Source organism: Corvus cornix, chromosome 6 (genome assembly GCF_000738735.6).
Source record: "Corvus cornix cornix isolate S_Up_H32 chromosome 6, ASM73873v5, whole genome shotgun sequence".
Taxonomy (NCBI): Eukaryota; Metazoa; Chordata; class Aves; order Passeriformes; family Corvidae; genus Corvus; species Corvus cornix.
Genome location: NC_046336.1, coordinates 18402419 through 18429016, shown reverse-complemented (window position 1 = coordinate 18429016; position 26598 = coordinate 18402419). Strand labels below are relative to the sequence as shown.

The window sequence follows — 26598 nt, the reverse complement described above, 5'->3', positions numbered from 1 at the left end:
ATACTGAGAGGCAGAGTTTATTAGTTCAAGCACAGGACTATGCTAATGAAATATTTAATGCTTCCAGGACTTCAGTAAGTATTTCTAGACAAACCTTCACTGCCTTTTATAGATGTACAAGTCTGGGTCAGTACTACTTCATAGCTGTCTGTGACAGAGATGACTGGATTGCATAGGTATGGTATAAGACTGTCTTTTCTGTTCTGTTCTTGTACTGTTTGGTACAAAGGAAACCTTGTTCTGAGTAGGCTTTCTAGGCCCCTTAGAAATAAAAAGAATTAATAATATCACCCTTATATTCCTTTCTAATTCCCATGCCAAAAGAAGTAATGTTAGATTTTTGTCCCAACGTTTTTCAGTTCTTATACTGTACAAACCTGGAGAGATTAAAATTAAAGTTGGAAGTTTTCTTTCACATTCCTTTAATATTGAAATCTTTCTACTTTATGAAAATGGAAATAGTAGTCTGAGTTGTTTAATGATTAAATTTTTAATAAGAAAAACTTAAATCCAAAACGTGTTAGGTTTTGATTTTCTGTTAAGATTCCATTCCCTTCCCTTCCCTTCCCTTCCCTTCCCTTCCCTTCCCTTCCCTTCCCTTCCCTTCCCTTCCCTTCCCTTCCCTTCCCTTCCCTTCCCTTCCCTTCCCTTCCCCCCCTTGTTTTACAGTGACTAAGAAAAATAAAAGAATGAGAAGATGATTTATATTTTTAATGTAAGATTGAGTGAGGGTAGAAAAAGTGTATTCCCATTTTGAAATCTCTCCAATTTCAGCCAGGAGCAGGTGGAGTGTCATCACAGTTTATGGAGCACAGCTGTGACAAACTCACATTGACCAGCTCTGCTGAACAGATGAACTGCTATATTCTAGATAAGTAGAAGATTCAGGAGGTCATCAAGAAAATGCATTTCAAATAGGCATCCTGACTTAGTTCAGAAACATACTTTTGAATGTACAGTCCCTGAAGAATTGGTATATTATGGGTTTGCATTATATTGTCTGTATTCTCTACGTTCTACATTTTGGATAGGTTTGCATGTTTGTTCAGCATGGTACAGCAAGCAGAGTTAGCCAATCATAAATACTGAATATTAAATATTCTATCAAGCCCTCCTATCCTGGGGTTATTATTGAAACAGTGAGAGCTCCAGCCACCCACAGCAGGCTTTGTTTAGTGGCCATCACGAATGGCTGCCATCGAACCGATCCGATTCCTACCGATGGTTCTGCTGAGGGCCTGATGCCTCATCCTGGCACTGCTGCCCACCAGGCTGGTGTATGGCCCCTTTAGCTGTGCAGCTGTAAAGGACTGGGTTTCTCCCTGGCTGCAGGATCAGAAGCTTTGGTTGCCAGCCCAGTAGCAAGGGCCAGGCTGCCAGGATGCTGCTCCCTCAGCTCCTTTGGTGTGCTGGGCCAGCGTCAAGGCTTTTGTGAGGGCTAATGGTGGGTGCGCCAGGCTCCGGCCAAACCAAACACCTCAGCAAGGGGATGAACACAGGAGTCCCCTTTGCCAGGGCTACACTGAAGCCATTCTCCTGTCAGGCTGAATTATGACTGATGGTCCAGCAGAAGCTTTAAGGAAGATGACAGAGAATAAACAGGTGCAGCTTAGAAGGACAACATGTTTCTGAGGGTGCCAGGAGGCAGAAGCCAGGGACGACAAGGCAGTGGGCCAGCTTGGAGGCACGGAGAGGGTGAAAGAGGGTGTGGGCAGCCCAGAGCGAGATGGCAGGAGACACCTTTATGCTGAGAGGCTCTAAGGTACTGTGGGAGGGAGAGTGGGAAAATGTGTGGGAACGGCAGTGCCGCATGGAACCCAGGGGACGCAGCAGCGCCGCAAACCGGAGGGGGCCCGGGGGAGCACGGGCCCCCAGACAGCCCGGCCCGGGGTCCCGCACGGCCCGGCCGTGGCACCGGGGCAGCGCTTGGAGAAAGCACGAAAGGCTGAGGGCAGGTCAAGGATGGCTCTGAGGCTGCCAGTGGGCTCCAGTGAGAGCCAGGGCGGCGCGGAGCAGGTTTGCGCCTCAGGCAGGCACAGCGTCCCACCTGGCAGACGGAGAGCAGAGCCCCGAGCCCCCGGAGGGACCTGACCTGTTTCTGACTGCTGAACACCGGAGAAGGGACGTGGTAGTCACAGGCAATGGCCCGTTAGCTGTTCAGAGCAGCCAGAGGGGATGCGGAGCAGGTACGCAGTCTGAGGACAGGGTCTTCTTGCCTCACAGACATTGTTCACTTTCTACGTTGGCTTTGCCAGCTTGGTATGTGTTTCTACCTGCACCTTGCAACTCTTTGCAGTAACAAAAGGATTCACCGCTGCCTGTGAGGAGTTACAGCAAGGTACTGATATTTCCTGGAGTCCAGAGTGTGTGGCTGTGTGGACCTTCACGGTGTGTGGCCACACACGTGTGTGCATTACCTGTGTGGTAAAGGCCAGGCTCTGAGGAGGCTGGAATCAGCTGTGGTGGGAGCAGCATTACCCATGTAGGGCACAGCTGTGTCTGAAACGAAGATGTTTCCTTGAGAGGCCATCTAAAACCTTTTATTCCAAACATCAGTAATTGTTAATTTAGCTTAACGTTTCTATATTGACAGGATCTTTACAGTATAAAGGCATGTGAGCAGATACCAGCCAAACACCTCCAGATTCCCATAAGGCTATTGCCTCTTCACCTGTAGAAAAGAAAAGTGAAAATGGAGAAATTTTTATTTTTAGTGACTGCTGGTGCTGTGTTGTTAAGTTGCATCAGCTGCTCCTCTGTAATGGGACATGGCGTGGAGGAGTAGGCGAGAGCAGAGGATACTGTGTCTGCTGTGTACACAGACAAGGTGGGAAGTTGTGTAAAAATAACACCAGCTATATATTCCGACCAACTTCCACCAGCTTACCATGTTTATCTATTCAGACTGAAATGCTATAGGTTAGCCTTAAAACTGGCTGTGGAGTCAGCTGGTGAGTCTGATGTTACAGGACTGTTACACAGATAGGTAGCAGGCCTGAAAAGGAGGACATACATCGGACTTCTGTTTATGTTAAACAAATAAGTTTTAATTTTAACTGTGTGTCTGCTGAACACTGCACAAGCCCCAACCTGCTCCTCAGTAACAGCAAGCTGCTGGTCAACATTCATAACCCAGTGATGGGAGGGGGGTGTCTCAGTGTCCAGTGGGACCCAGCTTGAAGCAGGGGCAAGATGCTTACCTGTTCTTCACAGCCTGTGTACTCTCTAGAACCATCATGACCACCTGGCTGACTTGTTGCATCCCAAAGCAGTTGAAACATGAGCAAGCTCAAACAATTACTTAAAATAAAATGTGCAAAGCTACATAAATCAAACTGCTAAATATAAAGCCAAACATCAATTTGACACACACTTCAACCATGCTGAAGGTAGCAGCAGCTGTAGTCACTACTAGGTTCTCATTTCTTCTTGACCCTGTTCATCACCGTGTGGAAAGATTCATGTTTCATTTTACTACCATGCCAACCAAAATGTTAAGCCAATGGGAACATGATCCTTGAAGCTGGCTGGAAGCTCAGTTGATTTTTTTCATTGAAATACAAAAGCGACTTATAGTCCAGTTTTGGGATGGGATCTGTAGGTCTTCTCTGGAATTCTGATGCATTATCTAGGAGCTGAGGTTTTGAGCCAAAAATGGTTTTGGGTATTTTTTTCCCCATCCAAATAAGGGAAATATAGATCAAAGTTTGACTTCAGAATGTAACACCCCCACCCCCCCGATTCTTGAGAATTTCTCTCTGTGAAGATGTGGGAACAGGTTTTTCTCCTTCTCCATTTTTCATTTAATTATGGACAAAGTCCTGAATTCAGTGAAGCCAAAATATAACTGGGACCTTGTGTTCCAGATGGGATCACTGGAGGGGACTTTGCTACAATTACATTGACACGAGGGTGAATAAGTCTTCTAATGTGATCACACCAAGTGCACGTTTGGCCATTTCTGATACTTGATTAAGAGAAGTTTTGCAAAATGTCAGGAGCTTAGGAGACAGGAACAAAATAGGGAGAGAATACAGGGGGCTCTGGCAGGAGGAAGATGTAATGATAACTGTAAGATTACAGAAGCCAGTGGGGAGTGGTAAAATGATTACTGCCGTGGGAAGCTTGAGAGGTTAATGGCATGCAGCTAGGGAAGTATGGAGTTTGCATGGACCCAGATCTCAGATCTGATCCAATTGCAGACCAGTTCTAAACAAAAAGACTATAAATCAGTTCAAGAATTCTAGTGAATCGTGCTTTGTGCTCATGGTTTGTGATCTAACCAGCAGTTCTTGATGGAATTACAGCTGCTCTGCTCACACTCACCTGCTCTTTGCTCTGTATTAGGTTAACAATAGTAAATAAACTGTGTATTGGATTTCAAGCTGACCTGCTCATGCCGAATGAATTCGTCTTGCCCACAGGCTGTCCTAATTCAAAACATATGTATCGATTTAAATTCTGTTCCTTCCATACATTAAGGTACTGTTTAGGTTTTTGCCTCATCAATGTTCTTCAACACTTTGAATTGATGTGTAGTTTGTTATGGATTTGGTTCAAAAGTGTTCTTAGGTAGATGTGTGTATGTGTGGGAGGTGGTGAAGGAGTAGAAGTGAGGTGTACTGCAGTGACGTTGTACAGCACTTACACCTGTCACCTGCAACCAATGGAAGGCAGTTTGTCCTTTTACAGGCAAAACCTTCATTAGCATCAAAGGAAGTTTACTTTAATTTCAGGAAAGATGGGGTCCTTGTTTAGTGAAAATACAACTGAAGTCAGAAGAATGACAGCATGATAGTATATTTCTCATACAGCAGAATAGAACACAGATAGAAGTCTTCCATTTTTCCCAGGCTTCTAAGGGGTGAAAGAATTTCGTATGTAAAACAGAGTTTCTCCTAAGAAGAAATAAAAAAAAAAAATCAGAACCTCATAGCAGACCTTGAACAACAAATGTATGCTTCTAAATAAGCAGCCTGGGCTTTTCAGTGCTGAGCTCTTTCAACCCCCACTGCTCTTAGGATACAGCTTCTAAGGCTGGACATCATTTGACTGCATGTTCTTGCAAAGAAATACTAAGAATATGCAGTAGGTCAAAGTGGCTCCTTATCTTTGTGCGGCGATAAGAGCTGCTGTTCCTCCTAGGAAACAGTGTCTTAGAAGCGGAAGGCTGCACTTCTTATCATTCAAGTATGTGCCATAAAGGGGTAAAAATAGGGACGTTGAGGATAAGAAAGCTGAAACTAAGGCACCTGCTACCCACAGAAGGAAACTTGGGAATGAAATAAGTGAGAGTCTCTTCTGTTTTGAATACTGCAAATCTTCACTTACAGGAACAAATCATTTCCCTGTAAAAGCCTCTGAGATTACTGATATGAGAAAAGGCTTCCTGAATTTAGATTCCTGACTTTATCATGCAGACAACATTCCATTTACTGAGTTTTACAGAAGTTGAAAATGTCAGAGTTGACTGGGAGAATTAGATTTCAAGAGCTGTTAAACATTTGCAGGACATCCTAAACCCCCATTGAAAATCCTCTAGTTTGTGACCTAAATACAGTTGATTAAACAGAAAGTTTGAAATAAGGCATTGACATTGTATCACTGTCACCAAATAATGCTTATTCATTCAATCTCACAATATTTTAATCCAGTATTCTTTTTGCCATGATATATAATGCAGGCTATTTACAGTGATTGCCATTCTTTAAATGCCAGTTTTCCTTTAAAACAAGCAGCACAACAACAACTAGCCCCATACCCTGCTCAAACCTTGTTTGCAACGGTCTTCATTTGCATCACTATTGTACAGATTTACACAGGACAGGAAAAGGGGATGTTCCTATTCTTAGAGATTCTGCCTTATATACTACCTGCAGCCACATTCTGCCACTTTCATCCCTTCATAGTTATATATCAAAGTGGGCACACCAGCATCATCCTTATAAAGAATGGAGATTGAATCCAGTTTGGTTGGAACACAACAGGCCTTGGAGGCTTTTTTGGGGTTTTGGAGATGCACCAGAGTTTGGACAATAGCATGTTTTGTTGGGGTGACGTTATCTGTCAGAGGGAAGAAGCAACCTCCTTTACACTCAAAAGCTTCATAATCTTTTGGTGCAATGATCCAGGAATCCCAGCCAATCTCTTCAAAGTTCACATGGAGGGAAGTTCTCCTGCAGTGGTTGGCTCCAATGCTTCTCTTGCTTCTGGAGGAATGCAGGTGGGATCCAGGGATGGCCTTTTCCTCTCCCTGCTGTTCTTCTTCAGATGAAGTGTTGTTCTTTCCTAATTTCTTGAGCACACTTTCTTGTTCATGAACAATCATCTCCCGGAGCTCCACTTTGGTCTCTTTTGTCCCATTGCTGCGGTCATTGGAGAACACTATTAACAGGGGCAGATTTTTAGTGTCAGGGGTAACACTGATATCCAGCTTCCCACAAGTAAAACCACTCAGAGCTTTACTCTTTATAACAATCTCTAGCTTATTTTTAGTCTCCAGCTTGTCTGCCCTGACCCATCTTTTCACAGCGCTGGACACTTCGAACATCTTCCAACCACATTCCTGGATATTGTGGGAGACAAGGAAAGATTTGGTACTTTCTGGGTTTTCCCAGTGGCCATCATCTAGAACATCATAAATTGCCATGTTGCCTTCCAGCCTAGAGAGAGATCCAACTTCCTTGTGACAGGAGATATAAATTCTCAGTTCCGCTCTGGTGATTTCCTCATATTGTGGAATAGAGATGTTGAAGAACAAAATGTGTTTCTGAAATGGGTTTTCTTCTGGTGAATCTAAAGAAACAACATCTGCAATAGGAAATTAAAATGTGGTTACAGTGCTTCTGACTGTCCAAGTAACTTGATTTTAAAAGACTCAGGATATATTTTGGGCATAAAATAAGAGCATGGTGACACAGCATTAAAAAAAAAAAGAAATCCTGTCTTCTGGCCAAGTTTCAAGGGCAGAGAGTGAAAAGAGGAAATGGAAGTCCCTAGTGTTGATTGTATAGCCAGGTGAGTGTGTGGAGGGAAGCATAAAGAGGCTGCCTAGAACAAACTGTGGATGATGCTGGGCTGTATTAAGTGCATAAGTAAGGCATGTGCAGAGTTTTCAGATTTAGCAATTTGCTAAAGATATTTTTATACAAGGAATTTCTAAAAAGACCAATGATTTCCTACTCTTATAATCATGCATGGGATGAACTGCTCTAATATACATATTTAAGTGTCTTTAAGAACTGTCTGTGCTGAGGCTTTTGTTGTTGTCTTCAGATAAATTTGAAAACCGCTTGGACTGGGAGTTCGGGGAAATAGAAAAGTTTTTGAAAGTCCTGAATTGAAGCCTCAGGGTATATCTAAACTGGGACTTGGTGATAAACAGCCTTTCATGCCTAGGTTCCAGACTGTTCCAGCCTGGATTCCCTGAGTTTGTGTGGATTTGTTCATGTTGTCTACAAATCTGTGTGCAGTACCAGCAACTCTGCCTTGGGAGGAGCAGATATTTGGCTGGAAGATCAGATTTGTAGTGTTTAAAAGTCATCCCTGATGTCTATTTAATGCTTAATGTAAACTAACTGCTTTATCGTGACTGGATTTTAGGGCAATTTTAATTGGCTGTTGCTGCCATTTCTTCAGAGCATTTACCCTCTAAAGTAGTCAGAGGGGAGAGTGAGATATGGAAACTAAAATATAGGTCATATTGTTGAGATTTCTTTCTATTTCAGGACTAGGGACATTAATTTGGGAATTTGGAGTTCTCTGTAGTGCTGTTACCTGTGTATGTCTATTTTTCATAGAAAAGGAAACTTCATTCTCTGTTTCATTTTTATAACAAGGATTGCACTTCTAACTTTTTTACTGCCTGATGGAGCTTTTAAAAGTCTATTTAATGTTACATAGACAGCGATCTTGAATTTTTTCAGTTGATATAAGCATGACTACCCATTTTCATATAAATCTTTGTCTAATCCAGAATTTTGGAGGAGCAGTGCTGTTCCTTGCTTGGATCCAGAGACACATTTCTCAGTTGGTTGCTGTAGTTTTTAAATACATACAGAGCCCACCAGAAAGAAAAGCTGTCTAGCATCAGTCTCAATTATGGGTGATCAAAAGTTTGCATTCTAACATAGAAACTCAGTTCCAAATGTCTAGGATTGAGAAACATGCTCCATGTAAACTCTGTTATTTGGTGCATCATCTTAGTTCAAGCATTTGAGAAGAGAATATTGTACAGTGAAAATATCAAAGAAGAAAACTAAAGGTAACTGCATTTTTTAAAGACTGAAAGAAACTATAGAGTAAGAATAAAATCAAAAATTTTAATGTTGCATTTGTGGAAGTTAGGAACTGAGTTTCTTCTGAATTTCAAAAGAATCTGAGTATTTACTATTTACTTCTTTAAAAATTCTAGTCCACATATTTAGGACTTCTCCTACCTTCAGTACTGAAGCTCCTTACAATATTGGATGCAGGGCTGGAGGACTTGTCTGCAGCATATCGGTTGTATAAATCAATCATGAACTGTGGTGGTTCTTCTTTAGTCTTCACTTGTGAGGGGACTCTTGACAAATTCAAACTCCTTAGTAAATCCATCTTCATATTCTCCAGGAAAGATTTAAAGTTGAAATGGGTCTCATCTTCCCTAGGATCATGAAAGCGTGCATCAGACTTTCCCATAGCTGATAGCCTGTCCCAGTCTTCCAAAGGCTTGCCTCTTGTCAAACAAGCAATGATGTTGAAAACAGACAGTGCAGCTAATACTCCAAAACAATGCATTTCTTCTATATTTACTTTCTGGTGGAGAGACAAGAGCACAAGGGTATTTTAGCTGATTACAGTCTTGTTTCAATACAGACAGAGGAAAGAAGATGTAAGGCAAACAACTGGAATGCCCTTTGCAAATCACTTTCTTGTGTTCTTTTTGCAGTCTGTTTCAAACCCCAGCCTCTTGTCAGTTGTCAAGCAGATTGGTCGTACACTTGTCCTTATCAGAGCCATTGATGCCATGCTTCAGCTTCTGTTATCTAGCAAAGCTCTTAGTTAATGAAGATTCTGTAAACATCTGACAAACACATGTGGCTGGTGGGAAGGACATTGTATATTGTAAAGAATCCACATTTCACTTTAGGGTCATCCTTGCTTAATTACATTCTTCTATCATTTCCTTGCCAACACAGAGAGAAGCTTTCTTAGGGACGCAGAAGTTTACACTGTTTCCAGCAAGACTAGAAAATACAGATCTAGAACAAATTCACTCTATTAGCTATTAGCAAATAACAACTCACAAATCTTTTATACAGTCCCTTCACATGCAATCAGAAAATGCCCAATAGTTTGATGGAGACCTGTGATTCTGCAAGACATGATCTCATGACATTACAAACAACCTTAAAACTTCTTTCCGTTTATCAGCCAAGGGCTATTGTTTGTACACAGTGAAATATCTGTTTTGTGTCAAGTTTGCTTCATGTTGTTTGCAGGCTCGTCCATTTTCTGTTTGATTCCTTTGGTGTATGGGAATTTAGCCTTGTTTTTATAGTATCTTATGTAATATATTTCATAAATTCATGATGGTCAAGGCAGTCCAAGAACAACCAGTCATTTTTTTCAGCAACCTCAAAATGAAGACAGAACTAGGCCTTCTAAGGCCACATGGAAAGTAAAAAGTCCTTTTGAAGATACAGAAGATTATCTCTGAAGATATTGTATCCATGAGAAGAACAGGCCAAGGCAAATGAATTTCTCATGATGCAGAAGAAAAAACAGGTTATTTATCTTAATTAATGTATTATGATTTAATCTAATGATACATAATTGCTTTTTCTGTACTATTAATGGATTGGTTTTTTCTAAGAACAATTAAATTCATACAGTAGATGTCCCAGGAAATCTGAAGAGTATTATGAGCTTTTACATTAACAAAACTCTCACTGCAAACATGTGGTCTAGATTTTGCCTTTTTTGGCCATTGCTCTTGTTTTTTAGCAGTAGATACAGAGCATTTAAAGTGATCTGAGACTTCTGAAATGCTTGCTTATGTGTCTGTTCAAGATACAAGGGTGATCCAAGATCCTGGTTAATTATGTTCCTATGACATAAAGTCAAAAGGATTATTTGGCATTGATCCTGGTCTCCTGCATAGTAAGACTTACATTTTACTCAGGGGCTCTGTGTTTCCTACCTGCATGTAGAGTCCAGTTGCTTGTGTTTGGCTAAACATAACTTCTTAAGTTTCTTCAAACTTTATCTGAACTTGTCAAAGAAACAAAAATTTCTTCAATTTTTGTAGAACTTACTCTAAAAGATTGTCACCTACAGTTAAAAAAACCCTTTATGCTACATTTATTATTTCATTGTGCCTGACTTTACCTTCTGGACAGGAATTCTTGAAACTTTCTGGCTAGTTTAAGGAGTTCCATACTACTGACATTTTCTCCCTATCAAAGTGGTCGTACAGTGTAATCAAGTTACTTCTCAGTTTGCTTTCTGATAAACAGATTCTTTTTAGTAACAAAAGACATTTTCTCTACCTGTTTTGTTTTTTTCTTTTTTGTGTCTCTTTCAGAATTTGAATGTCTTCTTGAAAAGATGAACCCGAGGGCTATACATAGTTTTCTAGTGGCAGTCAACCAGTGCCACATGCAGAAATAAAATACCCTTTCCTTATGTGGTTCACTGCTCCAGTGTGTATCTTCCCAAAGCTTTCATTGGTTGCTATTACATAGCATCATGCTGGATGCTCATACTGTATCACAAATCCATGATAGCCACAAAATTTTTGTTAAGAGTTATGACTTTAAAGGGTGCAGTCTTATACTCAGTAGGAGCAGCCTCCATTCCTTGTGTCTAAGTACCTGAAGTTCTGTATCTGTCTACTTTAAAATTAATTTTAATTACATAAAGTGCAGCTACATCAAGCAATCTATATAAATACCTCTCTCCTCCTGCAAATGCTGTGGAGGTTGCTATATACAGACTCCTAGTTCATACATAAAGGTGTCATATACTGTCAGCCCAAGTGTCAACTTTGCAGAAACTTTACAATGAACAGTTTAACTCAGTGGAAATTTCTTTTGAAAGCTGTTCTTTGAGGTTTGGCAGTGAGACAATTTTTAATTAATGTGATACACAAATACATTAATATTGTCCAGTGGTTTATTTTAATTATGCAGCCTTGTGCAAGTGAATTGAATCATCCACAAAAACCTAGGTACATTGTAGCTGTTGCTGTTACCTCTGGCAATTAAACAGTGGCCTGAAAGAATTAAATTGGATTTGTTTTAGAAAAAAAAGGTTTTAACACTTTGCTGGCTGGTATCAGCTGTTTTCATGTTTTATCTGTCTTTACTCATACCATATTCTTTTAGGATTAGTTAGTGGAATTATCTTGACCCGTGTTTATCAGTAGTAACTTTCTCTAGGAACTCAAACATTGAGCAGAATGGTTAATAGGATGTTCAAAGAAATACAAAGATCTGTTGGAATCAAGATAGTGAGGGTATCAGTGTCCTCTGGCAGCAGCTGACTGCATTTGTGCCATTTCAAATGCAATTTTTTTTTTCTAGAGGAAGATTAGACATCCAAATTGCAAAGATCCAGAAAGGAGTAACTTAAACCACTAAAAGTGGTTGAAAGCCTTTTTTGCATTAAAAAATTGACCAGTACAGCTAAACTCCAAATGAAATAAGTTTTACTAATAAGAGATGTGTATGACTTGTGTAGTAAGGGTATGTTTTGAGAGAAATGACACTTACAGGTATAATAGATATAATTTTGCCAACAGAACTTTAAATGCATTCTTAACCTCTTAGAGTTTTGTAGGTGTCCTTAGGAGTGTAGCAGTAGCATTTTTTTCTTATGTCCTATAGACCTTAGATCACAGTATAGTATCTCTTGCCTAATAGCTTGCATCAGCACATCTCAGGAAGAATGGTTTTATCCAAGGACTAATTCAAGATATAGCAAATATTCCTTAAGGAGAACAAAATGCTATAGATGAGAATATAAGTACACTAAGTTAATATGTCAGGCTGTTCAGAGCTAGTGATAATTGGGAGCAAGACTAGACCTACAGAAAAAGGCAGATTTTCATAGAGAGCAGAAATAACATGGATTTAAGATACGTAGAAAAATGTTATACTTATGGCTGTTCTGTAGGAATGATGACTTTCTGACAACTTCTAAATTTTTCTTTATACATTAGCATTACTCTGTCAATTGTAGTCGAGCTTCTAATGATTTATAAGAACATAAGATTGTAAATTTTTTAAGGGAGAACTCTAACAACAACACTATACAAAGGTTTTCCCCAATAGTTCTAGTGTAAATTACTACAGTAATTTACAGGTAGCAGGAAGAACCACATCTACACACCTATGTTGTCTGGGAATCGGCACCACCTGAGAATAGAAATTGGTGGCAGAAGATACCCAGCACCTTAGTAGGATAGGAGCCTTCCAGTTACTCGTTGATCAGAAGGAAATGTGTGTAGTATCCTTCCCTTAAACAAAGCAACTCTTAATAGGATAAGGTAGTGCATAAAGTTAGACTGTTTCTTGAGGAGGAAGCACTCCATCTCTTATACTCTGTGCTACCTTACAGATTTCAGATGTTTCTTCCACTCCTGTTCTCTTTATGCTATTGCACAGCAGCTGGGTGAAAATGAAATATGTGGCAAGTGTGTCCTAGAACACAGGGACACTAAGGATTGACAGACACCATGACGGGAACACCAGCTCTTAAAAGACTGCTGCAGTTACAAGGCTACCATAATTGTATCAACAGGGGATTGTGTAGGAGTTAGAGGGATGCAGAGACTTTATTTCTATAAAGACTTCCAATGGAACCACTGCCAAATGTTTCCCATTTTGATGTTCATTATTTGAAAAGAAAGTTAATGAAAGTTCTGGAAAGAGTTCAGAAGAGAGCTGTGAGAAATTGTTTTAAGGCTTAGAATAAGAAATCAATCTATTTAAATCTTAGCCAAAATGTAACTTGACCCGACTCTCTATACTAAAAATACACAGTGAAAGTATTTTGGATAATAGATAAAAGGGATGTAATGAAATAGGTTACAGTAAGATCCATTGAACTGAAGCTAAAGCTCATCAAATTCAGTCTAGGATTAAGCCACTGCATATGAACAAAGAGCACTAACTTTCGGAACAACTACTTGTAGTCCAGTAGAGATATTCTACCACATGAAATCTTTAAAGCCAAATTTATGCATGTTTTTCAAAGATATTCCCAAGCTCAAAACAGAAGTTCCATAATGCATGGTGCAGAAACTGCTGAGCAAGGTTCTTTGATCTGTGCTGTGCAGGAGGTCGGTCTAGATGATCATAGTATTTTCTTCTGTCTTTAATCTATTGAAGCACATTATGACAAGCTTAACATGTATTTACATGTTTCCATCTAATTAACAGAATGTAGGAGAATGCATTTATAGAAAGACAATTCAAATATTTTTCGATACTACTGTACCTTTAATTTATTAGCTTTTGTTAAAAGCATGTAACAATCTAGAGGATATAAAGCATAATTTACAAAAATATAAATCTTGGTTATTTTATTTTTAGTATTTCAACATATTACTATATTGTATGTGTTACTCAGAGAATATGTTTAACAACCTGAAACTATCCAGCAAACCAAAAATGTGGAATATTACATGTTTTTTGTAGAACAAATTATATATTAAGGAAGGGTAACCAAAAATGACTATATTAAGATATTGATTATATGAAAATTTATGCAGTGAACTATACTTGCATCCTGAAGAAAATATACATTTTAAGCCCTTTATTACAGCATTTTTCAGTATAAATATGCATATTAAGAGTATGAGTGTTTTAGGCAAAAATTTTTGATTTGTGTACAGAAGTGATATTCTAAAATAAGCCTGCCTTTGCAAGTTCACTTCCCATCTTCTTGGTTAACTGAAGATGTAAAATAGTCAGAAAATAACAAATAAAAACATATTTTAGTCCTTTGATTATGGAAAACTTCACACTTAAGTTTCTCACTAAACATCAGGTATCTTGGCTAGGTGGGTTAGGAAGGTATCTGTAGAAGTACTGAACTCCTGGAAGATGAATGTGAAAGACAAATGATGACAGTATGACCTATCCTTCGAGGCAAGCACATGTGTTGTTTTAGTCTCTCCGTATGCTTTCTGTAGAGAAATTGTAGAATTGCATTGGTTCATCAACACAAGTGGATTAATTTCTCCTTTACAACTTCCCAGAGCAGTCAGGCAGGATTTGTGGGCCTTGTTAAAGGTGTATTTGTATGAACTTATCGGCAGGCACAAGTTTCAACTGACATATTGGGATATACTTTTAAAACAACATTTTTGTTCTCATCTAAGAAAAGGACACTGAGGGAGCTCATTTTGTCAGGAACACAGCAGGGTTCTGGGATGCCAGGAATGATTCCTACTGCTTTTACGATGCTCTGAATAGTAGCATGATTTGATGGCCGCACAATCTGGAACAGAGAAGGAAATAGTTATAGCTTCATTTATGAGCAGTCATGTTCCTAAGTGGACTTGGAAAATGATAACAATTATGGAGTTTTTTGTTCCTCAGTAAAGCAAATATGTCATTGATTGAGTCATAGGGTTATGCAGCACAGTCAGTCCCTCACACTTCCAGCTTTCCTGAGTTGGATGTATCCAACAGATATTTTGTGTTCCTTAGGCTGCCTTCATAAATACCAGAGGAGGGCACTGGTGGCACAGCCAGCAGCCAGAGGCCTGAAGAAAAAATGTCCCTGAATGTATCTGCTATATGCTGGAGGGAGGCATGGAGAAGAAGCCTAAGCTAGTTCTCAGTTGCTAGATGTTATATGTTTTTTTAACCTCGTCTGACGTAGAAAATTTGCTACTGTAAGTATTTCCAAAATAACTATCCCAATGTTCCAACATTCCAGAAATTCCTGAATTTCTCCTTGTGTACGCTAGCCTGGAATTAGTTACTTTTTCCTAGAGTAGTCACTCTCTTTTGAAAGAGCAGAGTACTCCAGAAGTAGCATCCACAGGAGAGAGTTAGTATAGAATAATCAAACACCCTGACAGAGCCCTTCTGATCCTAATTGCATGACAAATAGTTCATATATGTGGTCTTTGCTTCCCTCTGCCTTCATCCCCAGGATTTTTTTTTCTCCCCATGGGCTAGCCTCAAGAGGCTGGGAAAAGTATGAAATGAGGATTTACATCAGCTTTACATCTATAACCTGTTCAGGGCACTGAGCCACAATTTTATTTCTACTATTGATTTTTGGACACAGTTAACAACACAAGGAAAAGCATTTGAGAAGAGGAGGCAGTCATTAGGCATTATGGTGGTGAGAATAAGGAGGCAATAGCATGGTAGTCAGCCCACCACTGAGGCTGAAGCTTCAGTGTCTCCTGTTCAGTTGTCATGCTTGAATACTGTCCCAGCAAATGAGTACAATAACAGTAGGAAAATTGCGTTAATCCTATCAAGCTTTTTGCTACAGTTTCCTGAGTTTTCTCATATCTGCACATATCTGGTATAGGTGGCACATGGAATCTTTCATCACTATTGGTGCACAGCTGTATATCAGGTGGAAAATGACATCTGTGGGAAAACAAATAGGGACTTTGCACACTACCGCATGGAAATAGATACTTTAGGTGAGAAGAATTATTATCTCCTATATCTTCTCTGTTTTTCAAATATATATGTATGTGCAAAAATTGGTTTTTCATTTCAACATGAAAAGTTATGTAGTCCATGGATAGAACAAAGGAACTGTTTTTAGCATAATTCAGTTTTGAAACATTTGTATTAAGTGTAACATATCAGCAAATCAGATCAAACCTTAATTACCATTAAGGCTTTCAGATATTCCTTAACTAAGTAACTGTGAAATCTGTCCTTGACCCTTCAAGACAGTATCCCTATAGCAAAGTCCCAACAAGTGACCAGTCCTGCACAGTGCGTTTCTGTAATTAGCATATGTTAGCATCATTAGCAATGGCTTGCTCTCTCTTGCCCCCCTTTATCTTTAGATTTCAAAACTGTCCACACACAAGAAGCAGTGAGGTAGTCTCACAGCTGCTCTGTGAAGTAGAAATCAGTTTCTACCCACATTGGTCATGTCAGCATATATGGACAGCAAGAGAGAGACAGGAGTTTTTGTGTGTTTAAGCAACTGCAGAGTTTAGAAATTCAAAGAATTAAGAGCTTCTAGAATCAAGTTCTTAATTTAGCCTTTATGAAAACCTCCTGAACTGTTCTTAGCACCTGTGTTATTTCATGTCGTTATTTGACAGAGTCAGATGACAATGTGCTACTGAAACAGCATTTATTGCCCCCATGCAGTGGATAGCCATCATTGCCCTCAAGGCCAGTTACTGACTTACAGGATTCTTGGCTATGAACCTGCAGAAGATCCTACAAGGATCTTTTTGAGCTGTGCAGCCTCTAATATCTGCAAGGAACAAATAGATGTGAACAAAGTCTATCTAGACTGAGCAGCTGTTTCCCAAGGCAACAACACAAATTATGTTTCTAATGCCCGAAAGTGGGTACACCATGCACAAAAATGCTTAGAAGGGAAAATGCTTATGGTAGAGCAGTACTCTGTATGCAATCTGGCTGCCTGAGCCCTATATCCACAGCAGGGCCAGACAACACACCAATCCTCCGCCCTGCCAGGCTCTGAATTTTTCCAGCCCATCTGGAAACACGGCATCAGTGTTCAGGGATTGTGGGCTAGGCTTCACATTTGACTTTGTCCCAATGTGCTAAAGCAGAAAGCTTGAAATAATTAGTTGAATGCCCAGTAATGATGGCACTGAGGAAGTGCTAATGTTTCAAATGCTGGCTGCTAAGTTATATACAGCAGACCAGGTTCTACCACGTGCAGGACTGGAATTTATTTGGCAAATGCAGCACTGCAGCCAGCCATATAACCTAGTCTTCCTCCTCACAGTTCAGGGAATAAGAAATTCAGCAGTAAGATAGGTGGACTTGCTATGAGAAGATTTGTACCCAAGCTGTTGATTATTTATCTAAATCAAGACTTGCAGTTATTAAAGTAGATGTGCAGAATGATGTACTAACACTGAAGAAAAAAAATAAACCTACGATGTGATGATACCCAACATGCCAGGCATGTAATTCTATCTCCACAGTTCTAAAAGAGTACTTTGGAAATAAGGTGTCTCTTGTCCATCATAGGCTGACTGTGTAGACCAAGTCCTTATGAGTCTTTAATCTGGCCTTTGATACTTTCCTGGCTTAGAGCATATATGAAAGAACAAATTTCTCCCTCAATAATATTGAGCAAATCTTACACTCTGAACTGAATCTTCATTCATGCTGGTGTCCTCTCTCTCTTCCTTTTGAAACAGTCATTAAAAAAAGTTACACCTGTAAATCTGCTTCTTTTTTTCCCTTCTTAAAAATACAGAGCTAACAAGGACTAGACCTCTTCCAAAGCAAACCCAATCAATGAATGTGTATTAAACCCAAAATTCCCAAGTCTATGTATGTGTGATTTAGTTTCTCTGGTTTTTTTTTTTTCAGTTGGGTTTTTTTTTCCTTATTTTGGTTTTTTGGTATCAAGACACTAGTGAAAGGGAATCTTTATTATTTAACAAGTATTTGCTTATATTTCTAGATAAGATATTAAGTGAGTAAGCAATATAAGCTTATTTAATTATTCAAGCTAGAAACAGATCCTCTCTCTTCTGGCCCTGCCAGCTTTTGTGTAATGCTGTTTTGCTCACAATAAGCCAGATGCCTTAAATGCATCTTTTTTGGAGGGTGTGGTTGTTGTTTGGTTGGGGATTTTTTTTTTGAGTTTACATCGTTGTGTATGAATGGTGCATTAGACTGTGAGTCTATGGCAGAAGACCCGTATTCCCAGGCTGTCTTTTGTTTTGGGTAAGGTAAATGCTGATTATGGTGCATGATCAATTTGTATTACAAAAACAAAGTTGTATGTGAGTCTGTGCAAGCTTTAATTTTGCCAGACCATGTATCAATTTATGTATGCGTGGTTCAGCACTGACCACCTACACAAGAACATGTGGTCAGATTTGTACACCCTACCATGAAGTTCCACTGTTCCTGGACTTAAAACCAGCCTACATATCTACTCTTCCTGAAATTATGCTACTTGTTTCAACACAAACATACATAAAGTAGGGCACATTCCTGTTTCAGAGCCTTGCAATCCTCTGCTGTAAAACACTAGCCTTTATTTATGTGCCAAATGACCCATGCAAAAATGTCAGTTGAACAAATAATCAGGCAATTTGTAGGTAGAACTGCAAAATAATTACAGTTTCTAAATATGCAGGTTATGCAGTACTTCAGATCCTCCCCTCTGCCATTACTTGAAAGCCTTATAAAATTCTGATAATTCTTGTCCAACATAGGATTGCCAACATTTCTACTTCTTGCCACAGAGCAGAGTGGAAGTGAAACAAATGTTTGCCTCTCCACTAGCAAACTTCACACTGCTTCTACAGAAGGAATTTGGTACGCTTGCTTTAGGGTGCTAGAGGCAGTTTTATGGCATTTCTAGCAACGTAAGGTAAATTAACTTCTTTGTTGCAGCAGGATTATCTAACATATTTAGAATTTTGATACACAAATATCATCTTAATCAGTATTATTGTTTTCATAAAGAACAAGCAGTTTTCTAAAGTTAAAAATACCTGAGTGTAACTACTCTTCATTTTTCTTCTAAGGTATTACAAGTGGAATCCAGAAATACGCTAATAGAGTAGCTTGTTTTAATATTAGCATATAATACTTCATACTTCTGCTACTACAATAGAGTGTTTTGATGATTTAGTGTGTATTTTCATAAGCTACAGAAGTCTTTATGCTATGGTGTCAAGATATAAGATGAGAAATTGTCAGATAAACCTGAGATATTTTTCTTATTCTTCAGATTGCATTTAAAAAAACTTGGAATCTTTTTGCACTCTGATGACTAAGTTGATGGAAACAAAATTGCTTAAATTCTTTAGGTTGAACAAGGCAACAAAACTCAATGAAAAAGGTAATAAACTAAAGGAAAATCTAACTAAAGAAGTAGTTGGATAAGCAGAACAGTAGGCCTACTGTTTGCAAGCTGACAAGAATAAAAAGGCATACTACCTTGGGCATTGGAAATTCACATGCACCTGCACAGTAGTAGGCATCAAATGATTTGGGAGATATGATCCATTCATTCCAGCCAATATCAGCAAAGTCAACTTTCATGTATCTTCTTGAACAAATCCTTGGCTCATTCCATTGTTTTCGCCTTGCTTTCTTCATTGTTTTCTCATCAAAATTTAGCACCTGAGATGTTTTAAGTGTTTCTGTATTTTCTTGCCCTTTTCTCCTCCGGTCTTTGCGTGAGGCTTTTGGTTTCAAGGATCTGTAGGCATTCTCCCATATGTCATGTTTGTTGTATTTATTGTTGTTATAATCTACTTCTGGCAACTCGTTGTTCTGAATAGAGCTAGCGAGGTATGTATCCCTCCTAACTCGAGTATCAGTAGAAGCATTAGGGGATAGATTTGGGTCCCCGTCATTGGGAGGGAATGGATCATAACGCTGTAGGGTGCCTGCCACACTGTTAGGTTCAGAGATTGCAAGATCATTGGCATAAACTAGTATATAAGGTAAATGGCTGGCAACCTGTTCAGGGAAGCCCTGGTGTTTCTCCCCAGAATCAAGCTCAGCACAGAGAATGAGCTCTCCAGCTCGTTTCGATTCTTTTACGATGTGTGAAATGTCCTTTGCATGCCAAGCCCCTCGCCTTTGAAGAAGCACAGTGATGTTCCCTTTCACTAGTCCATAAGCAGAATTCTGGTGAAGGCTTTGGAAAACCAGGTTGAGCCGTAGGGCTGGAGGCAGGTGAAGGAGGCGACAGGATGAGTTCTTGGATCGTTTACAAAACACTTCCCGGTGCCGAGGGCGTTTGTCAGCATAGAAGTGAAAAGTGGCAGCAAGGATCATTTCTGAATCCTGCATGGATGTCAGATTAAAGCAGTACAAGGGCTTCTGGGCCAAGAATTCTGCAAGAGAGGAAGGAAAACATGGATGTATATCTGAGACCAAAAATGGTAGTCAACTCTTATTTCCATTTAAGTGAATTAACAAATTTTATGCTTCAGTTACATCAAATAATTTAGTATAGTGAGCTTATCACTTCATCTTAAAACATGGTGAATAAGGGGAGGAAAAAAAAATGTAACTCATTAATAGCAGTATTACAATAACATTGAGAGTGTCCAACACACTGGGCATCTTTTGTACATACGAGGGATAAAATTCTTTCCAGAGATTTTTAGTTCCAGACTGCCTTTCATTCTAAGCAGGCAAGAAAAGCAATCCTTGATTATATTTCATTTATAACAAATTCAGGCTCAGAGAAGCTGTCAAATTTAGCTGTGGTAGAGCTCAGAGAAATACCTTGCCGAAACCAGTACTAGCAGAAACCAGGTTTGCACTTAATATTCAAGATTGTCTAATCTAAAGCTGACTGCAGGTTCCTTAAAAATGTCTGGGTGCTAACTCTGTGGGCAACAGCTCATCATCTGCAAATAGTGCACAAGAGACATTTCACAAGGGGGCTCGCAGTAAGCAGTGTGACACATTTTGGGGGTCATTACTTTTGTGAGCAATCCTTCTTTCCACTACACATCATGTAGGAGCTTTGTTTAAAGCACTGTGAAACACACTTGGTCTCTAATGCTTGTGTTTAAATCTGTGTGAAGTTAGTGACAAATGCTATTGAATAGGAGCTGACTCTTAAAATTCAAACTCCATTTGAAACAGCTTCTTTTTAGCTAGTTAAACAGCTTGTGCTCAGCTTACATCTTTACCCTCCTTTCAAGGAAGACAAACAATTTTACACTAATAACTGCTTACTTCACGTTTATTTAGATAGTAGAACCTCTCTTAGTTAAAATCTAATCCCACCCCAGCATAAAAAGACAATGCCTTAATAGTCTATCATTGTGAAAGGTTGCCTTTTTTTTTTTTTTTTACTAGCTCAACAGTATATGGGACAGTGCTGGCAGAACCAAGAAGAGATTCCTGTTCTCCCAAGCTCACACCAGTACTTAGAACGCATCAAAGGATTACAGTAGGTAAATCTGTATCTTTAATTAACCCAAGTGGACCAACCCTCTGGCAGTCCTGTTTGACATACCTGAAAATTCTCTGGCAGAAGGAAGAAAAAAACCACTCCAAACCAAACAAAACCCAAAAAATGCAACAGCCAGGCTTCCCAGAAACACTTAGGGTTTTTTTCAGTGCACTATGGATGACGAGCCACAGAAATTTTGGCAATAACAGAAAGGCAGTACTGTTAACTGCCACCTGTTGGAACATTCTTCCTTTAAAGCACAGTTTCATTTGAAAGAGGGAAAGGAATAGTGCTACATCTTACTAAATTGGTGGTTGCTATCTCCCAGTTAACGCTGGATAGAACCGTGATTTGGACTGAAAGAACAGCAGATTAGCTGATTAATGATCATTAATCCCAAACCCACACAGGCAGTCTGAGAATACAAATGCTTGAGTATGCAATTTCCATCTACACCACCTGTATTTTGTTCCTGATATAGTGAAGTGGAATAGCTTGTACTGATGTGATAAGAACCTGTTTGTTTCTGTCAGTTCAGGACAGGATTCCGATTAGTAAACTTTTAATCAACACTAGTCATAGGTATAGGTGCTCATACTATGAAAAAACTTAAGGGTTTAGATTTTATTCAAGTCTTTGAAGCACAGAAATTTCACAAGGCTATGGCCAAGGAAGAGATTAATTATAATACTTGCTTTAGAACACCAGGCTTTGTTAATGTATGTTCATTTCAGAAGGCATGTTTCTTAAAAGAAGTCTATCTACTGGTTCTCTCCACCTGAGCTGTGTACAGTTATTTTTTAATATTTCTTTTAGTAATAGAATGCTCTGAGCACAATCAGCTTTGTAGTTACTGCTATGAAGCATGAGCATTGTTGGGATAAAGACATTTCAAACACCAGTGTTTCAGGGTTTCAGAAGGGAAGGTAACTTGTAATGATAGATCAGAGAAAGGGAAGCTGAATTAATCTAAAATAATTCTGTATTCTAGGATGAAACAAACCCTTCAAAAGTCAAAATTCTGTGTAGAACAGAATAAGAATCTATGAATCTGCAGCTACTGACAAGCCAGAGGCTTGGAAGTACAGACTTGTTAGGAATTTAGAAGATTTGAATTTTGGATGGAGCACAGTCATATTTCCATATTGCATAAGTTCGCTCGGGCTTTTACCAACCTGTCAACCATGCATTGTCAGTCTTGATTTGGTTTTCTTGCACATATGCATTATGATACAATCTTAATTAAATGGCTGCTATTTTCTACTATTCATTAAGGTCTTTGCTTTGTTTAGCACAGAGGATGCATCATGTTCAGGGAACGAGTCTGAGCTGCAAGAGTAAATTTATGGGGAAATTTCATGGCTTAGACAGTAAATTGCTGCCATGAAGATTAATTCCCCTCAATCTGAGCAATTTAGGTGAAGTTGGACAATAGCTTAATATTTCACATTTGGTCACAAACCATTTATGACTTGACTAACTTCAGACACTTAGTGTTGTTTTCTAAAGCTACAAAGTTCACTGTAAACTGGAAAGCACCTAAAGAAATAAGAAACCTGAGAAATCAGTTCTTAGACTTTCTCTCAGCTTCTTACCAAAAAAATAATGAGCTCTTGTGAACACATGTAGAGGTGAGCTGAGAGGAGGTGATCAGATGTTTGTGAAGTACTCTTTCTGAAGGGGCAAGTACTGCTAGAGGCACAAAAAAAAGAGTTGTATTTGGCTACATGCAAACAGCACATGCATGTATATTTCAAGTGCCTCACACTGAATATGGAAAAACATTACACATTCCATAGCTCAGTCAACCCCACCTACCCCAACCTACCCTTTAAGGAACAGGTAGAATGGCAATACAACTGGGTAGTTGAGGAGAACTCAATAATGCATATGACAAAGGACAAAGGTCTGGACCAACATTTTGTACCTCTGGAGCCCTCATCTTGACAACTGTAAGTAACCCTGATGCTTGAGTGTCACCTAACAAACAGTTTTAAACAGCACCACAGGAACAGACAGTTACAGATTTTCTGAAAGGTATGTGATAAAAACCCAGAAGTAAGTCCATTGCTTGGGATAAAGAAAATTATTGTGTGTGTAGTCTGTTTTGCATATTTCAATAGGACTACAATTATTATCCATATTTTATAAAGATGAATGTTCCACCTCTTGTTAGAAAAACATGCCAATTTTTTCTTTCAGAAGGAAATACTAGAATTTCTCAGGAAGATAAACATGGTGGCAGATAAGGTTCTTCTCTCTTCCCTCATCTTGCATCATTCTACGGTACATTTTAGAGTGTTTATCACTAGCTTGATGAATGCAGTTCAAAGGAACAGTACAGAGGAGCTTCTGCTTTCATGCCATGTTATTTGGGAAAGATGGGGTCCAGTAGAGAAAGTACATAGATAAGACACAGGAGACAGGAGTTTTGGACATAGATATGCCTTATTTCCATTGCAGGGAAAGCCAGGTTACTTTCAGGCCTCTCTGCCTTGGTTTTATGATCAGACAAAAGAGCAAAATAATATTGATTTGTATTTGGTCAGCACAGTCTACCTGTGGGTAAAAAATGCTGCTATTTTAGTGTTTTGAAACAGAATTACAACTTGGATTACTTTGATGCAAGTAGTATGTTCATCAGATTATATGAAAAATTAAGAAAAAGAATATAGTGCAATTCTTGCCTTGTCCCCAAATCCCTCTTGTGGTCCAGGACCTTATTTGGGTGAGAGCTAGTGTTAGCTGCTCAGTTCACAGAAAAATAAAAATGTTAACAGGAGGTTGTGGAAAACCATCCACAGTGGAAGTTCCTTCTTAACCCCTATTATAGCAACTGCTAGCTAATGATCTAGAGCATGACAATTTATTTTTCTCCCAAATGTCTGCAATTGCTTTACATCATAACCCCTAGATTTTTAGACATTTCATTAGTCACTTACTCTTCCATGGAGTCTCCCTCTCTTTGAATATGATTACTTTTTAATATTACAGTGGACATAGGATAGAAATTAAGTTGGGGTGCACAAGAGAATATTAATTATTGTGTAGTATTATAGTAAGCATTCCCTAAAACACTGTATGCTGCACTGTACTCTATACATGAGACTTAAATGTAGGAGATACAGATTAATGAAAAATTTGGTTTTGTGAGTTTCAATCCATCAGATTTGTCTAAATAGAATAATGATTATTTCTGACAAGGTAGCAACAACTAGATTCTGGAAACTGATACAGTTCTTATTTTAAGAACTAAGATTTTAGTTATAGTCTGTAAGCGTTAACCAAAGAAGTAAGATGTTTTCCAGAAAAGTTATGAGTTTCCTTGGCAAAGGATAACAAATGCATGGACTATTAACTAGGCAAACCTCCTTTTTATTATTTCATGTAATATTGGGATAATGAAAGTGTAGTTTTGACACAGTATATATGTTTCTCCACCCTCATAATCAAGTCAAGTAAAACTGGGGAGAGGGAGGTCAGATATATCTGTCTTCTCAGGTTTAGGCAGTGCAAGGAATTTAAGATGCCGAGCAGTTTTAGGCGGTCCTGTAGGCGGCACTCTTCCTAGCAGGAACTTCTGAGGCTGCGAGGAGAGCCGGAGGAGAGGACCAGTGGCTGGAGCACTCGCTACTAGGCTTATGCTCCAAGTATTTCTGAAAAGACCTTTTGGCCCAGTGCGACGTGCGCTGGGAACGGCGTTCCTTTTGCCGCTGGTTTGCATCCACAGCAACGGAGGCTTTCCCAGGGGAGATATTCTCCGGGAAGGGAAGGGAGCCAGGGAAGGTGGGAAGCCGTCCGCAAAGCCAGGGGCGACACCCTGGCCGTGTAGGTAGCAAGGAACCCCTCAGCATTCACCCAGAGTGACACCCCCCGCAGTCAAGGACAACCTCGACGCAAACCCGTCACTTTAAAGCGAAAGAGGAGCGAGGGGGCTCCAGCGGTGCCCCCCGCGCCCGGCCCGTCTTACCCGGTTTGGCTTTGAAGCTGCGGACCGTGTTGCCGTCGCCTGGCCGGCTCCCCTCCCGGTTGTACTTCTCGTAGAGCTTAAGCATGTGGACAGCTACCATGTCCTGAGCGATGCTGCCCAGCCCAGGGGGCGGCGAAGAGCCGCCGCGGGGGTCGCGGCCGGGGGCGGACGAGTCCGGGTCGGCCGGCGGCTGGACGGGGCAGGCGGGCGGGCTGCCGGCGCCCTCCCCCTCGGGCGAGCGGCAGCCCCCATGGCCCAGGGACCACAGCAGGAGGCAGCAGGTCAGGCGGGCGGCCATCGGGGGATGCTGCGGGAGGGTGGCCGGGCGCGGAGCGGCGGCGGCTCGGTCGCTGCCTGCGTCTGGGTCTCCCGGTTGGCCCTGCCGCACCGGGGCGAGGGGGCGGCGGGGCCAGAGAGGAGGAGGGAGGGTGGGGGCGGCCCCCCCCGGCCGCTGATGCCGTCTCCGCCGGGCCAATCCCCGGGCCCGGGGGCGAGGAGATGCGGGCCAGGGGCGGCGGAGCGGGGGCAGCTGCAGGGGTCCGGGTGCGGGGGGACTGCGGGAGTGGACGCTGCATTTCTCCAACGCTCCTTAAAGCGTAGCGGGAAAAGGATCTAAATTAATTAGCACCCAGCCGCTGATGAGAGACACATGTCACCGCCGCCGCTGCGGCATCGAGCGCTGCTGCGGCAGGACGGCACCTTGGCTGCCTGCGCCAGCCGGCAGGCGAGGGGGCTTGAAAATAATTTCTGAAAGATAGAAGCCATAGATACCAAGCAGGGCGGGCAGGCGGTGAGAGGACGAAAGGGTGAGTGGATGGCAGGGACAGCATGACAAGGAAAGGGTGCGCACATACGTGCCGAAAGTGGAAGAGTCTTTGCTGTTTCGGTCGGCAGAGCTGACAGTGCTGTCTTGTAAAGGCAGCGCTGTGAATAGTGTTTATTTCAAGGACCCCGGAGAAAAGAGAAGTCCCCGTGGGTCCGTACTCTAGAAGACCCAGTGTGAACTAGCCGAGAGTGTAACAAGGGTCACTGATAATTCCAAGCAGATACTTAAATGGTAGGGGTTAAAGGGGCTGTGCATGGGTAAACTTTCATCATTGGACTATTTCTATGTGTGATTTGAAGGAGGAGAATACTGGTGTGAATTTCTGAAGGATTTAAATGGCTTAGGTCGGAGGGGGTTGATTTAAAAGTGAATGGTGCATGTTGCACTTATTCATCATGTGACACAGGTAGTTCTGAATCATAGTCATCCAGCGGGTATAAATGCTGGTGTAATGAATAGCAGTTTTAAAGACAACCTATAAGGAGAGGGTTATATTTTAAGGGAATTTGTTAATTCTGCCTCCTTTTTAAAGCTTTTTCTCAAGTAGCCAAGACAGTTACTTTTCTTGGAGAGTATACAATGCAATAATTGAAAAATTGTTGGAAAAAGCTACTGTTGCTGTGTATGACACAACTCTTTTGTGCCTTTTCTTTTTAACCTTGGAGTGTCA

General features: G+C 40.4%; 2 protein-coding genes across 3 annotated transcripts; both read right to left on the bottom strand.

The window, feature by feature from the left end:
- Positions 1 to 3025: 3025 nt before the first annotated feature.
- GDF2 (growth differentiation factor 2) lies at positions 3026 to 13246 on the bottom strand. 2 transcript variants are annotated; one of them, XM_019293967.3, is made up of 3 exons: positions 8439 to 13246; positions 5874 to 6810; positions 3026 to 4898 (listed from the first exon to the last, which is right to left on the bottom strand). In XM_019293967.3, the coding sequence occupies exons 1-3, from the start codon at positions 8776 to 8778 to the stop codon at positions 4733 to 4735; spliced, it is 1443 nt and encodes a 480-aa protein (XP_019149512.1). In that variant the 5' UTR covers positions 8779 to 13246; the 3' UTR covers positions 3026 to 4732. The 2 variants fall into 2 exon arrangements, with proteins under 2 accessions (XP_019149512.1, XP_010409437.1); XM_010411135.4 differs by lacking the exon at positions 3026 to 4898 and having other exon boundaries at positions 5622 to 6810.
- Positions 13247 to 13464: 218 nt separating this feature from the next.
- On the bottom strand, positions 13465 to 25500 carry GDF10 (growth differentiation factor 10). The gene is made up of 3 exons (XM_020583900.2): positions 25103 to 25500; positions 19149 to 20056; positions 13465 to 14490 (listed from the first exon to the last, which is right to left on the bottom strand). Exons 1-3 carry the CDS (start codon positions 25398 to 25400, stop codon positions 14299 to 14301), a joined length of 1398 nt encoding a protein of 465 aa, XP_020439489.2. The 5' UTR covers positions 25401 to 25500; the 3' UTR covers positions 13465 to 14298.
- Between the last annotated feature and the right edge of the window lie 1098 nt (positions 25501 to 26598).